We start from the raw sequence: 14,267 nt of genomic DNA, 5'->3' as shown, positions 1-14,267 counted from the left end.
GTGTTAATGTTATGTAAAAGTTCTCTCCATTTCCTTTTCGGGAAGTTTCCTTGTGTCAGTGTTGTACTCCAAAGCCAAACTGGCTTCAGCATGTGGAGGAATCATCTACTTTCTGAGTTATGTGCCGTACATGTATGTGGCCATAAGAGAAGAGGTGGCTCACGACAAAATCACTGCCTTTGAGAAGTGCATAGCGGTATGAAGGCTTCCCATGAACCCCTTTCATGTTCCATTTTGATAGTCTATTGATCTTCAATAAAAAAGTGATTCTCTCTCTGCAGTCTTTAATGTCTACCACAGCGTTCGGTCTGGGATCAAAATACTTTGCGCTGTATGAAGTTGCTGGGGTTGGAATCCAGTGGCGTACTATCAATCAGTCACCTGTGGAGGGCGATGACTTTAACCTTCTGCTGTCTATGGTTATGCTCATCATTGATGCCATTGTATATGGTGTACTGACCTGGTATATAGAAGCTGTGCATCCAGGTGAGCTGCAGTGATGTCATTATTGTGCAGTGCAAACACCTCACATGTTGTTATTCTGCAGCAAATTTTAAGTATCTGTTTTGGTTTTTTGTAATGTTTCTTTTTTCTCTTCCAGGGATGTACGGACTGCCCCGGCCATGGTATTTTCCCCTGCAGAAATCCTATTGGTCAGGAAGTGGTCGCATAGAGACATGGGATTGGCCGTGGGGTGGCGGCACCAGGCTGAGCGTGATGGAGGAGGACCAGGCTTGTGCTATGGAACACAGACGCTCAGGTACACTTTGTTTCCCATCCATCCATCCATCGTATTATCAGCTTTCACTTTTTTGCTGAAGTTAGAATGTTTTGTGTAAGAATAATGTCATTTGTACAGATATTTTTATTGGCATGTAACAAAATGTATCATTATTTGTTGCTCAGAGGAAACTCGTGGAATTGAAGAAGAACCCAGTCACTTGCCACTGGTGGTGTGCATAGACAAATTAACTAAAGTCTACAAGACGGGCAGCAAACTGGCCCTAAACAAGCTGAGCCTAAACCTGCATGAGAACCAGGTTGTCTCCTTCTTGGGACACAACGGGGCTGGCAAGACCACCACTATGTGAGTGTTCTGATATTGTGTTTCGTAGTGTATCAGAGTGGTTCTAGACTCATGCTGTGCTTATTTAGGCTCACGATAGCACTCTACGACCTAAAGTTTGGATGATATATGAAACTGATATGTCTTGCACAAAATTAATTCTTGTAGGTCCATACTGACCGGATTGTTTCCACCCACTTCTGGCTCTGCCACCATATACGGCCATGACATCCGCACAGAGATGGAGCGCATCAGGCAGAATTTGGGCATGTGTCCCCAGCACAATGTTCTGTTCGACAAGCTCAGTGTGGAGGAACATCTGTGGTTCTACTCGCGTCTGAAGGGCATGGCTGAGGAAGATATCCGGAAGGAGATGGACAAGTAAGTTAACGTACTCGCATTTTGCTAACACTTACTCAATCGCACCCATTCCTGAGTTCATTAAGGCTGTGTGTGGGAATTCACAGGATGATAGAGGATCTCGAATTGTCCAACAAACGTCACAGTCTGGTTCAGACTCTTTCTGGGGGGATGAAAAGGAAGTTGTCAGTGGCAATTGCATTTGTAGGTGGATCCCGGGCAGTGATATTGGATGAACCCACGGCAGGAGTGGACCCGTATGCCCGTCGAGCAATCTGGGACCTCATCCTTAAATATAAACAAGGTGATACTATGATTAATAAGCAGCAATACAGTACTGTTTAAATGTCTGGTGTCGGTCATCAGTTTTCAAATATATGATCAGTCTCAAACTATAATCTCTGTGTGAGCAGGTCGCACCATCCTGCTCTCCACCCACCACATGGACGAGGCAGATTTACTCGGGGACCGTATTGCCATCATCTCACATGGCAAACTCAAGTGCTGTGGTTCCCCCCTGTTCCTCAAGAGCACATATGGAGACGGCTACAAGCTTACACTTGTCAAGAAACAGAGTGACTCACACACTGCAGGTATATGTGCAGATATGTGTCTTCTCATTTGTGGACTTTAGAACATCTTTTGGAAATGTTTTATTATTAATGTCTGAGGTGGCGAGGTGAGTTTGTATCCAGCTCATATCATTTCCTTATTTAATTTTCCATTTTTCTCTCAGCGCTTTCTTGTCAGTAAATGTACCAAAATGCCTTGATGTATTCAAAAATTACAAATCAGGGTTATTAAACTAACACCATCAAAAATATGAATTGAAATAATTATGAAAAAAAAAATGTATTAGAGAAAAACTATGAAATGGTTAGAAATGTCATCTTGGAAACCAAATGAAATAAGTTGAAGCAGTAAAATTAACTGAAAAAAAAAATTAATCTGAAATAAACTAAAAAGTTAAATACTATATTACTATATTAAACAAGCAAATGCTAATTACATCACACAAATACTAAAATGTATCTAAAATTAAAATGGAAACTAAATAAAATATAAAACTAAAAGCTAATTTGAAATATTAATAAATACTTACCAATTAACTAAAATAAAATTATTATAAATGTATAAAATCTATTGTTGAATATCTTTTTGGCTTTTCCGTTTTATCTCCATATTTCTTTTAAATTTTGCCGTTTTATCTCCGTTTTTCTCCATATGGTTCTTCTGTTCCTCATTTAATTGTTTGTTCCTTTCAAATATCAAAAGAGCAGATGAAACATCTCCTAGTTTTCCTTCTGCTCTTTCATGTGCCATGGCCTAACATCATGTTTCTGTTTGTTCTCAGATCAGTCAATCCAGTCTCCCGCCTCTTCCATATCTCCATGTTCAGAGAGCAGAGTGACACAGTTCATCCGTCAGTACCTTGCCTCCTGTCTGCTGGTGTCTGACTCCAACACTGAGCTCTCTTACGTCCTACCGTCTGAGGCTGTCAAGAAAGGCTGTTTCGAGAGGCTGTTTCAGGTTGTCCTACACACAAACATTTTTAGTTCAACATTATTTGATGGGAATCAAATCTTTATTAAACTGAATATGAAGCATTCACTGATGGGCACATATGTTGGGGGTATTCTCTTCAGGCTCTGGAGCAGAGTTTGGACAGCTTGGCCTTGACCAGCTTTGGTGTGATGGACACCACACTGGAGGAGGTCTTTCTGAAAGTATCAGAAGAAGATCTTTCACTGGAGAACAGCGATGCAGGTTAGATGGTCAGACAGATCTATTAAAGCAATGCATCTAAAGCCATGAGATTTTATCTATGGTTATTTATCTTCAGATATGAAGGACTCTCCCGGCGGAGCCTCAGCTGGGAAGCCCTCTAATCTGTTAGGAGGGTCACAGTGTGAGGGGGCAGAGGTGATCCGGCCTGAAGTGGAGCTCAATAACCTGATGATGTGCTCCAGGCTGAGCCCAAGCCAAGCATCCCTACAGTCCGGCTCTTCTCTCGGCTCAGTGAGAGGGGATGAAGGGGGGCTTTATTCTGACTTCTATGGAGACTACTGCCCTTTATTTTCCAATGGCCAGGATCCTGAATCAGCCAGTCTCAGAGGTGAGGAACTTGGATTAAATAATAACAATAATAATAATAATTAATAATTATTTAGTTATTAACAATAAATTTAGTTATTTATAATCCATTTAATTGAATCATTATTATTTTGTTAACACGTTTATTCAATTTGACATTATAACTGTTACATTGTGTGATTTCTAAAGACCAAACATCCAAAAGTGATCAGAACTAATGATTAGAAACACATTTATTAACATAATCACACACATTATGTAGATTTAATTTCCTTGTTTGAAAAAACTGAATACATTAAACACAGAAAAAAGTATTAAACAATCTATTATTATTAGGGCCGGGACTTTAACGCGTTAATTGAGATCAATTAATTACACACAAAAAATAACGCGTTAACTAAGATTAATTAATTACAGAAAAAAATCCCGCATTTTTACTAACTTATTTTTGCACCGCGGAACGTTTCTCACTGGATGAGTTTCGGCGGGACCGATTATACTGGAGCACCAACTAGCGTTCGCATATCACCACAGCACATCGAGTCTCAAGTATCACCTCAACGCAAAACATATAGCAGCTAGCGTGGACATTACACTTTATGTTGAACTATGTATTATTTTGTTGGTGCAACAGTTTATGTTGAACTCTTTATTGTTTTGGCCAAGGTTATTGAGAGTTGGACTTAGTATGTTATGGCCTCTGAAGCAACAGAGAGATGTTTTCTAATAGTCAGTGTTTCCAATGTTCTGAATGTAATTGACAGTATTGTGTTTTACTTAAAAAACACTTTACAGAAGGTTCCAGCACCTATAAGCTTCCTGAATTTCTGAAATGTACTATTTCTAAATTGTTTCTAAATATGCTATTGCTACACTTCATGGCAAAAATTGCACTGGTCTGCTAGACTTGGTTGAACAAAAATAAACAATATTTTGTTGCTTAAGCTTATGTATTCAGTCATTATTCAATGGTATACTATAAATCCATGTGAAAAAAAAATTACTTCTCACTGTTCTCAGGTCAAATATTTATATGCGATTAATTTCGATTAATTAATTACAAAGCCTCTAATTAATTAGATTAATTTTTTTAATCGAGTCCCGGCCCTAATTATTATTATTAATACTTTTTTAACTACAGAAAAAAGTATAAGACACATTTTATTTAATATTTGGAAATGCTTTATAGATACAGAACTTTATATTTATAGATACTTTATAAATCCATTTATCTATTTATTTATTTATTTTATTATTCAAAGTGGATAATTGCAGGTTAATAAAACATTTATTCAATTTGACATTGTAACGGTTTCGTTGTGGTCTGTGTCATTTCTGATTAGAACCAAAAACACATACACATTATCATATTGTTTCTTTAAAAAACTAAATGCTTTAATAACATAAATTATTTATCACAGATCATTTGTATTAAATGTTTTTAAATGACAACCCTTAATTATTCATAATTATTTATTAATTTAAAAATCATTTTTTATATTCAGTTTAATTGCTCTGATATTTCGCAGGCGTTTATTCATTAATAGCTCAGTTGGTAGTTGTGTTTGTAGACTGCGAAGGAACTCACTAGGAACCAGTTCTTTATCGTGGTCATATCTTGAAGGCTTTTGGAAAAAGAACATTGTGTCTAGTGCTGTTTGCAGTCTTTGGACACAAAGCGGAAGTCTGTCTGAGACAAATGCATCTCTGAATGGCCTTTAGGTAACAGATAAAGATTACCTACCGCTCAGTGTACTATATACCCTCTGTGCTCCAGATGAAGAGTCCTCTCCGGAGCCGACCATACACGAGGGCCAGGGCGGCTTTAAGCTTGAGGGCTGGTGGCTGAAACTCCGGCAGTTTCACGGGCTGATAGTTAAAAGGTTTCACTGCGCGAAGAGGAACACCAAGGGCATTTTCTCACAGATCCTGCTGCCTGCTTTCTTCATCTGTGTGGCAATGACTGTAGCTCTATCTGTGCCTGAGATTGGTAAGGACGCGGGACACCTTGTGTTGTGATTTGTTTGTATGTTCTGTTTCTCTAGGAAATGTAGGTTGACCCAAATCTTGTTTCACAGTATAAATAATTTTATATCAAGATTTGTAATGGTACATATCATCATGTTATATATACAACTGTTTACAGTTTTTGGGTCAAAAACATTTGATCAAAAATTTACAAGAAAGATATTTATTAACATCTTTAAAAAAACATAAAAAAAATTTACAGACCCCAAACCCTTAAAAAGTAGTTTATACTATATAGTTTTTTTAAGTATTTAATTATAATTTATATTAATTAAAATGTAAAGAATCCAGTGAATGAAATACTTTACAAATGAAAGCTTTGCTAGTACCTAAAGTACAAGCTACTTACAAAGAACCACTAGATCATAATTAAACTAATTTAGGGGGCAATACCTTTTAAAAAATATATGCAATTTAATCAGAGCGGTTTATCTGGGACAAAAAAAATGATAGACCTAAGTGAAGACTGTTCTATTGGTCTCTCCTTGGTTCTGTAGGTGACCTTCCTCCATTGATTCTGTCTCCATCTCAGTATCACAACTACACACAGCCTCGTGGAAACTTCATCCCTTATGCCAATGAAGACAGGCTTCAGTACAGGTCAGCTGCAAGAAATATTGTTTCAAATATATTTAAAACTTTTTGCATTATAATGAAGACACAAACATTGTCTCTCTTTCTCAATCCCTATAAACCTTTCTTTGCTCCAGGAGTAAACTTTCTCCAGATGCCAGTGCACAGAGGATTGTTAACACCCTGCGTTTACCCTCTGGAGTTGGTGCGACATGTGTACTGAAAACTCCCTTCAACAGCACTCTGGACCAACTGGCCCAAACCCTGAATCCATATGCCAACAACTCCAAAACCCTGGCAGCCCGCTACTTCGACTCTATGTGCCTGGATTCCTTCACACAGGGTGTGCCTTTGTCAAATTTTGTGCCCCCGCCACCCTCTCCTGCCCCCTCAGATGACCCAGATGCACATTTTGAAGATGGCCTTTGGAACTACACTGCCGTTCCTCCCACAACTGTCCGAGGTAAGAGTTTCCAGACTGGTGTATGGTTAAATATGCATGTTTTGTTGTTGTTGTTGTTTTTAAATCAAATCTGAACAAATTGTAAAATTGAAAACTGTACTTTTCCCTTTTTAATGTTACACTTTAAAATAATTTTTTTTGGTTAGTTTTTTTGTACATTTTAAAAATGTATTTATTCCTGTGATGGCAAAAATGTTTGCAGCCATTACTCCAGTCTTAAATGTCACATGATCCTTCAGAAATCATTAATAAGCTCAATAAGCTGATTTAGTGTTCAATAAATATTTCTTAGTATTATAAATGTTTAACAGTTTTACTTTCTTTCTTTTTGTCTTTTTTGTGGGGACAATTATTTTTTTTCCAGGATTCTTTGATGAATATAAATGTATTATTTGAAATCAAAGTCTATTGTAACATTATATATAAAAAAAGACAAATTTAATGTATCCTAGTGGAACGAAAAGTATTAATTTCCTTAAAAAAAAAATTATTATTATTTGTTTATTTTTTTAAATGTAATTTAGTACGAATTTTCATCAGAAGACAAAAACTATGCCCACAAGAAAAAAAAAAATTAAATAACACTTACCGGCAGCCAAAAGGTGTAAAAGAATTAAAAATAGTATTTGATACTGAAAGGTATGCACCTTTGGATATGATATTAGGAAAAACTGAAAATAACTGTGTCACACACCTGCTGACTATTGCTAAAAGTGAAAAATGTATTTCCTTGCATAATGTAGATTATTCTAATACATCCTGATTGCCGACTCTGTCTTTTTCCATGAAGCTGTGTAATATGGATTCTTCCACTCATTTGATAAGGCTCCTCTCACCCTGCTGTGCTCCCACAGAGATGGCAACGTCTCCCCCCACGCTGCCCTTGAGCATCCGGGAGCCGGTACGTTGTATCTGCTCCATGCAGGGCACGGGCTTCTCGTGCCCCAGTGGAGTTGGGGGTCGACCGCCCCTTATGAAGGTAGTAACCGGTGACATCTTGGTGGACATCACGGGACGCAACGTGTCCGAATATCTCCTGTACACCTCTGATCGTCTCAGATTACACAGGTACAGTAATCTTCTGAAAGGGTGTCAAAGGGATAATATATTTTACTCCATTTATTAATTGATTGAATTAATTTCCTAGCAGTAACAGCATTTTAGAATTAATGTTATCTATATACTATATAAAAGTATTGCATTTGAAATGCTTACTCTGAATTTGTGGGTTTGCTCCCAGGTCCAATAAAGCTTTTAAATGAGCATCTTTGCAATGCCAGCAAAGCGATGGAGCAGGCCAAGTTGCTGAATTATAAATATTTTGTAATATGGAACAATATCATTGCTCATTTGTAATGTGCTCATGTATTCATCCTAATTACCTCACCACAAACCAATGATTTCTGAACAAACTGTTTGCGCAGTGCAGTTTTTTGATTAAAGAGCTTTTTGGACTGACTGGAAGTTTTGGGCTTTGAACATGAATATAAAATATGACTCCTTTAAAATCGCTTTGTAACTGAAGTAGCGACAGGTCTCTTCTTTAGTTTTGTGATGCACGTCCAGTGAAACTGATTATCAAATAATAAAAATAAATCTAGGGTGATCTTGTTTCAATCTAAAAATGGGCAAAAAATGCTACTTTTATATTAAAAATAAAATGTATGAAAGAAATAAACATTTACAGCTTGATCAATAAAATGCTTTCAAAAAAAAAATGCGTAAAATAGGTGAATTACTACCAAATTTAAATTCTCTTGCCATTTTAAATTAAGACTTTTTTTTATACCTCTCTTTCTTTTGACAAGAACTCAAAAACTGCATGTTTTTTGTGTTATCCTGCAGATATGGAGGCTTTACTGTAGGAAACATTCAGAAATCTGTCCCAGCATCCTTTGGGAGAAAAACACCACCTATGGTGCGCAAAATAGCAGTGAGACGATCCTCACAGGCAAGTCAGAGCATCTTTACCCTTTATAGCTGATATATATTTCTGAGTTAGTATTTAATCGTATTTGAATGTTTTTTTCTTACTCTACAGGTGCTTTACAATAACAAAGGGTATCATAGTATGCCCACCTACTTAAATGTCCTGAACAATGCCATCCTCCGAGCCAATCTGCCCAGTAGTAAAGGAAACCCTGCTGCATACGGTGAGTCTGAATTAGCTACAGCTAACTAGCTAGAAGTCATCAATAGTTTTTTCTATTTAATTATGCATGTTTACTGAATTCTAATGAAAACCCTGACCCAAACGTTCACAGGCATCACAGTGACCAATCATCCCATGAACAGAACCAGTGCCAGTCTTTCTCTGGATTATCTGTGAGTCTTACTCTCCTCTCTTCTTCTTATTGCAGCCCTCAAACACTCACTGGTTATTTCTGATTTCATATCCGCTCTTCTAGGCTCCAGGGCACTGATGTGGTTATTGCCATCTTCATCATTGTAGCCATGTCCTTTGTGCCAGCAAGTTTCGTGGTCTTCCTGGTAGCAGAAAAATCCACCAAGGCCAAACACCTACAGTTTGTCAGCGGATGTGACCCTGTCACTTACTGGCTAGCGAACTACATATGGGACATGGTAGGGGGAAGGAGAGACTGTGTGGGATTTGGTGTCTATTCACAAACAAGAACAGTCCTGAGGGCTAAACTGGTTTACACACAGATTTCTTTTGTTCTTTCTCCATTAGCTGAACTACCTGGTTCCAGCAACGTGCTGTGTCCTAATTCTGTTTGTGTTTGACCTTCCTGCATACACGTCACCGACAAATTTCCCAGCAGTGCTTTCTCTCTTCCTCCTTTATGGGTAAGCTCTTTCTGTGTGAAGGCTCAATCAGACATAGAGAGACAATAAATAGTTTTTTTTAAATCCGTTTTATTCAGGTCTTAAAATACCACATAAAATGTGACCGTTCACTCTCTTTTTCTAGCTGGTCTATTACCCCCATCATGTATCCAGCCTCTTTCTGGTTTGAGGTGCCCAGCACAGCTTATGTTTTCCTCATAGTCATCAATCTCTTCATTGGCATCACAGCTACAGTGGCCACTTTCCTCCTGCAGCTGTTTGAGCGTGACAAGGTAGGTCAGACAGACATTTATTATCACTGGTGGCATGTGTGTATAAGCTGTATGACAACATTCTTTCCAGCTCATGCTCAATAGAAGAAATACTTTATGTATCTCACTTCCATCCAGGGGTTAGTTCAACCAAAATTCTGTTATTAATTACCCTTATGTCGTTCCAAACCCGTATGGCCTTGTTCATCTTCAGAACACAAATTAAGATATTTTTGGTGAAATCCGAGAGCTTTCTGATCCTGCATAGACAGCAACACAACTACCACGTTCAAGGCCCAGAAATGTAGTCAAGACATTGTTGAAATAGTCCATGTGACAACAGTGGTCCAGCTGTGATTTTATGGAGCTACGAGAATACTTTTTGTATGCAAAGAAAACAAAAATAATAACTTTATTTAACAGTTTATTCTCTTCTGTGTCAGTCTTCGACTGGACTATTTTAACAATGTCCTTTTTAGGCTGGCCACGATAGACTGTGCTGACGGTGAAGCCAGAAAACCAGTTACACCATCGTCGTTTAGATTTTTTTAGTTATAAAATCATTCATTTTGTATTTTGAAAACCCTGTTAATTTTTTTTATTATTTAAGGTGATTTTCTAAGTTTTTTAACATTCATTTCTTATTCAATTGGTTCCACATTCTTAGCAGATTTTTTTTCTTCATTTCAACTTTTTCATTTTTTATTTTATTTGACGTAAAGGTGTATGTCATGCCGCCAGGCTTTCATATTCATTTTGCTAATAAATTATCTACATTTCTTATTTATTTGGTTATATATTATGCATGTTTATACCTTTTCAATCATATCCAATTAATAAAATCATATAGCAATGTAACATGTTATCACTTGTTTGAATTTTTATTTTTATTTTTTATTTTTACAGGATCTAAAGTTGGTAAACAGCTATCTGAAGTCCTGTTTTCTCATCTTTCCTAACTATAACCTGGGTCATGGATTGATGGAGATGGCCTATAATGAGTATATCAATGAGTATTACGCCAAGATAGGTGTGTTTATGCAATCTTCATCTCTTTATGCAATCTTCTTTGCACTTTTCAGATGATAAAATGCCCTCTCTTGCCTGCAGGCCAGTTTGATAAGGTGAAGTCTCCATTTGAATGGGACATTGTGACGCGGGGACTGGTGGCAATGACCATTGAGGGTTTTGTTGGCTTTCTCATTACAATTCTGTGCCAGTACAACTTCCTCAGGAAAGCCCAGTGAGTGTGATTTCGTATACAGCATGTGTGTGCCTTTGACAGTTTAAAATGAAAATGTTCTAAAGGTCACTGTGTTCATTTCTTTGAAGGAGAGTGCCTGTCAACAGTCAGCCGGTTGAAGACGATGATGTTGATGTGGCCTGTGAGAGACGCAGAGTGCTGAGGGGAGATGCTGACAATGACATGCTGAAGATCGACAACCTAACCAAGGTCAGACACTTCTGGACATTTTAAAACTTTCCCTTAACCCACTGCATTGGACCTGAACACATTGTTCGGGCTTCAAAATATCCTTAGAGCCGGTGTTTCCTCACAGGTGTACAAGTCTCGCAAGATGGGCCGGATCCTGGCGGTGGACCGTTTGTGTCTGGGGGTCCGTCCTGGGGAGTGCTTTGGGCTGCTGGGAGTGAATGGGGCAGGAAAGACCACAACCTTCAAAATGTTGACTGGAGATGAGAGCACAACAGGGGGAGAGGCCTTTATTCAGGGACACAGGTGCTACATTCAGACCAGCTTTAATGTGTTCCTCCATCTCTTCCTTACATTTTTCTGTTATATTTTAAGCAGAAACCAATCATTTGTTTATATTTATGTTTATATTTTGAAACAAGACAAAAACATTATTCCATGGAATAAGAAAAATCTATTTTATAAAAAATAAAAAAGTCTCATCTTATACAGTGTAATTTCTCAATTCTAATTGACTTTTTGGAAGGAAGTTTTTATAAAAAGTAATATATTTAAAAAACAATTACGACATACTAAGTATAGTTCAAATCTGTTAATCTGTTTACTGACATATCACTTGAGACTTGCTGATATAAATATCATAAATAACTTTATTTGGAGTACTACTTGTGCACAATACACATTGCTTAATATGAAAAATGTGTTTTACTGTCCCTGTTCATGCGGATTTTATAATCTTTGAATAATAGAATATAGAATATGTCTTGAATTAAGCTGATTGTTTTTACCCTTTTGGTAATTTATTAAGCATATAAAAGCACTGAAATAAACATAATTCAAACAGGTCTTATCATCTAAGTATTATTACCACTCATCCCTAATGCAGCTCTGTGTTAATGATTTAAAGCTTCAATTTCTTCTTTATTTTGAATATATACTATTAATGTGAATGTCTTGGGCATTACCTTGCAGTATCTTGCGGGAGCTTTTACGCGTGCAGCAGAGCATTGGTTACTGCCCTCAGTTTGACGCTCTATTTGATGACCTGACTGCTCGAGAACATCTGGAGCTGTACACACGCCTCCGCGGCATCCCCTGGAAAGATGAGGAACGGGTGAGCACACACACACACACACATCCTGTGTAGTCACACAGCATTCTGTGAAAGGTTGTCATGCACTTATCAGTGATAATCAAGTGTGCATAAAAGCTACTAAAAGCTCTCTTGAAATCACTTTAAAGAGTGCAAGAGCACTTAGCAATCTATAATTGTCAGCTGCAGTTTGAAATTCATTGTTCTTGCTGTTAAGGATAAAAGATCTTGCATTCTACACTGAACAAAATTATAAACGCAACATTTTTCATGAGCTGAACTCAAAGATCTAAGACTATGTACACAAAAGTACTATTTCTCTCAAATATTGTTCACAAATCTGTCCAAATCTGTGTTAGTGAGCAATGTTGTGAACAATATTGGAGATAAATTGGCCTTTTGTTTACATAGAAAAAGTTTTAGATCTTTGAGTTCCGCTTATGAAAAATGGGGGCGAAAACAAAAGTGTTGCATTTAGTGTAATTCACTCTCTTTGTGTCCTGAAGGTGGTTCAGTGGGCTCTGGAGAAGTTGGAGTTGTCCAAGTATGCTGACAAACCTGCTGGCACCTACAGTGGAGGCAACAAACGCAAACTCTCCACAGCTATTGCTCTGATTGGATATCCCTCACTCATCTTCCTGGTACGATCTCCCTGTCATTCTTTTTAAAACTCTGGTCCTGTTCCAAACTCATTGCTGCAAAAACAACGACAACAAAAAAAAACATTTATTCACTATTTTGTCTTGATTCATGGTAAAAAAAAAAAAAGTATATACACACACACATTTTTTTTACTTTTGTAAAAAGAAAAAATGTCCCACTCACTTAGCCAGAGAGAAAAATATCTTTTATTGTATTTATTTTTCACTAGGGTATGTTAAAGACTCTTTTGTTTAATTTGCATTGCTGAAAATGTAACATATATCAAAATAAGTTTATAGTTTTTTCTCCTATTTGTGATTCATTGCATAAACCTTTATGTGTAATTAATATATAAATAAACAAGTGTTATTTTGCACTATTTTATGTTTAAATTTTAATTGTCAAAATGTTGATGTTATCATTTAATTTTCAGCATTTAAAATACAAGGTATTTTTTGACAGAATATAGAATATGTCTTGAATTAAGCAGATTGTTTTATTTATCAAGCTAAAACTCAAGGGAAAATGTGCTACGTGTAAAACTATTTTTACACTATTTTTTAAATCTAAATGTCACAAATTTATGTTGGATTTATTCTTAAAACAAGAAAAAACTATTTGCCAACAGGGTAAGAAATATAATACGAAAAATATCCCTTATTATTAAAGTCCCTTATTATTAACAAACTTGTTAATAAAATGTTTTTCAAGTAATTTAATATGTTTTCCAGTAAGGAAAATCAAAATATATTTTTTTTTCAGTTGAGCTGTGTTTAATTACCGTGAAATAGTCTAGACATTATTTTTTTCATGATCTGTTGTTTTTCGTTATAGGACGAGCCCACCACAGGTATGGACCCAAAGGCTCGTCGTTTCTTATGGAATCTGATTCTTGACATCATCAAGACTGGACGCTCTGTGGTGTTGACATCACACAGGTGTGGTAACTATAGAAATCTTCATTTCTGTTTTACATTTAATTTTTATAGCACTAATGTACTGGTGTATCTGTTTGCAGTATGGAGGAGTGTGAAGCCTTGTGTACGAGACTGGGCATCATGGTTAACGGCAGGTTCAAGTGCCTAGGAAGCATCCAGCATCTCAAAAACAGGTTTGAAAAGTCTCAGCCACCGTAATGTGTGCTACTGGAGTGTCGTTTTCTTAAAAATGCCTACTCACTGTCCGTTCTTTTATTTCTTTATATTTTTCAGATTTGGGGATGGATACATGATTACAGTACGAACTAAGACCACCGCTAGCGTCAAGGAAGTGATCCGGTTTTTCAACAGGAATTTTCCGGAGGCCATCCTAAAGGTGAGATTGGGGAGATTTTGACTGGAAATACATGTATTAAGGCAAGTTTAAGGACAAGACTGGAAATGCAAACATTTCATATTTGCTGTGCATCAGCTGAAATTTCTCCAGAACAGATGGCCGATATACAAGCACCTCCATGT

General features: G+C 37.0%; 1 protein-coding gene across 3 annotated transcripts in view; it reads left to right on the top strand.

Annotated features, from left to right (window-relative positions):
- The window catches only part of abca2 (ATP-binding cassette, sub-family A (ABC1), member 2), a 56,600-nt gene that overhangs the window by 38,733 nt on the left and 3,600 nt on the right, over positions 1-14,267 (top strand). For all 3 annotated transcript variants that reach the window (XM_026212587.1, XM_026212586.1, XM_026212585.1), the window contains 29 exons: positions 46-196; positions 282-486; positions 602-760; positions 907-1,087; positions 1,235-1,447; positions 1,534-1,730; positions 1,840-2,019; positions 2,781-2,956; positions 3,073-3,193; positions 3,270-3,542; positions 5,298-5,510; positions 6,046-6,148; positions 6,259-6,584; positions 7,439-7,652; positions 8,430-8,535; positions 8,626-8,737; positions 8,849-8,909; positions 8,993-9,167; positions 9,277-9,392; positions 9,517-9,664; positions 10,550-10,673; positions 10,754-10,886; positions 10,976-11,096; positions 11,203-11,381; positions 12,048-12,189; positions 12,675-12,809; positions 13,645-13,748; positions 13,829-13,921; positions 14,022-14,124. In XM_026212587.1, the coding sequence (XP_026068372.1) occupies positions 46-196; positions 282-486; positions 602-760; positions 907-1,087; positions 1,235-1,447; positions 1,534-1,730; positions 1,840-2,019; positions 2,781-2,956; positions 3,073-3,193; positions 3,270-3,542; positions 5,298-5,510; positions 6,046-6,148; positions 6,259-6,584; positions 7,439-7,652; positions 8,430-8,535; positions 8,626-8,737; positions 8,849-8,909; positions 8,993-9,167; positions 9,277-9,392; positions 9,517-9,664; positions 10,550-10,673; positions 10,754-10,886; positions 10,976-11,096; positions 11,203-11,381; positions 12,048-12,189; positions 12,675-12,809; positions 13,645-13,748; positions 13,829-13,921; positions 14,022-14,124 (4,564 nt within the window). The remainder of the gene's footprint in view (positions 1-45; positions 197-281; positions 487-601; positions 761-906; positions 1,088-1,234; positions 1,448-1,533; positions 1,731-1,839; positions 2,020-2,780; positions 2,957-3,072; positions 3,194-3,269; positions 3,543-5,297; positions 5,511-6,045; positions 6,149-6,258; positions 6,585-7,438; positions 7,653-8,429; positions 8,536-8,625; positions 8,738-8,848; positions 8,910-8,992; positions 9,168-9,276; positions 9,393-9,516; positions 9,665-10,549; positions 10,674-10,753; positions 10,887-10,975; positions 11,097-11,202; positions 11,382-12,047; positions 12,190-12,674; positions 12,810-13,644; positions 13,749-13,828; positions 13,922-14,021; positions 14,125-14,267) is intronic.

Source organism: Carassius auratus, chromosome 30 (assembly GCF_003368295.1).
Source record: "Carassius auratus strain Wakin chromosome 30, ASM336829v1, whole genome shotgun sequence".
NCBI classification, from domain to species: Eukaryota; Metazoa; Chordata; class Actinopteri; order Cypriniformes; family Cyprinidae; genus Carassius; species Carassius auratus.
Note: the sequence above shows the minus strand (reverse complement) of the source record. Positions and strands in the feature narration are given on the sequence as shown.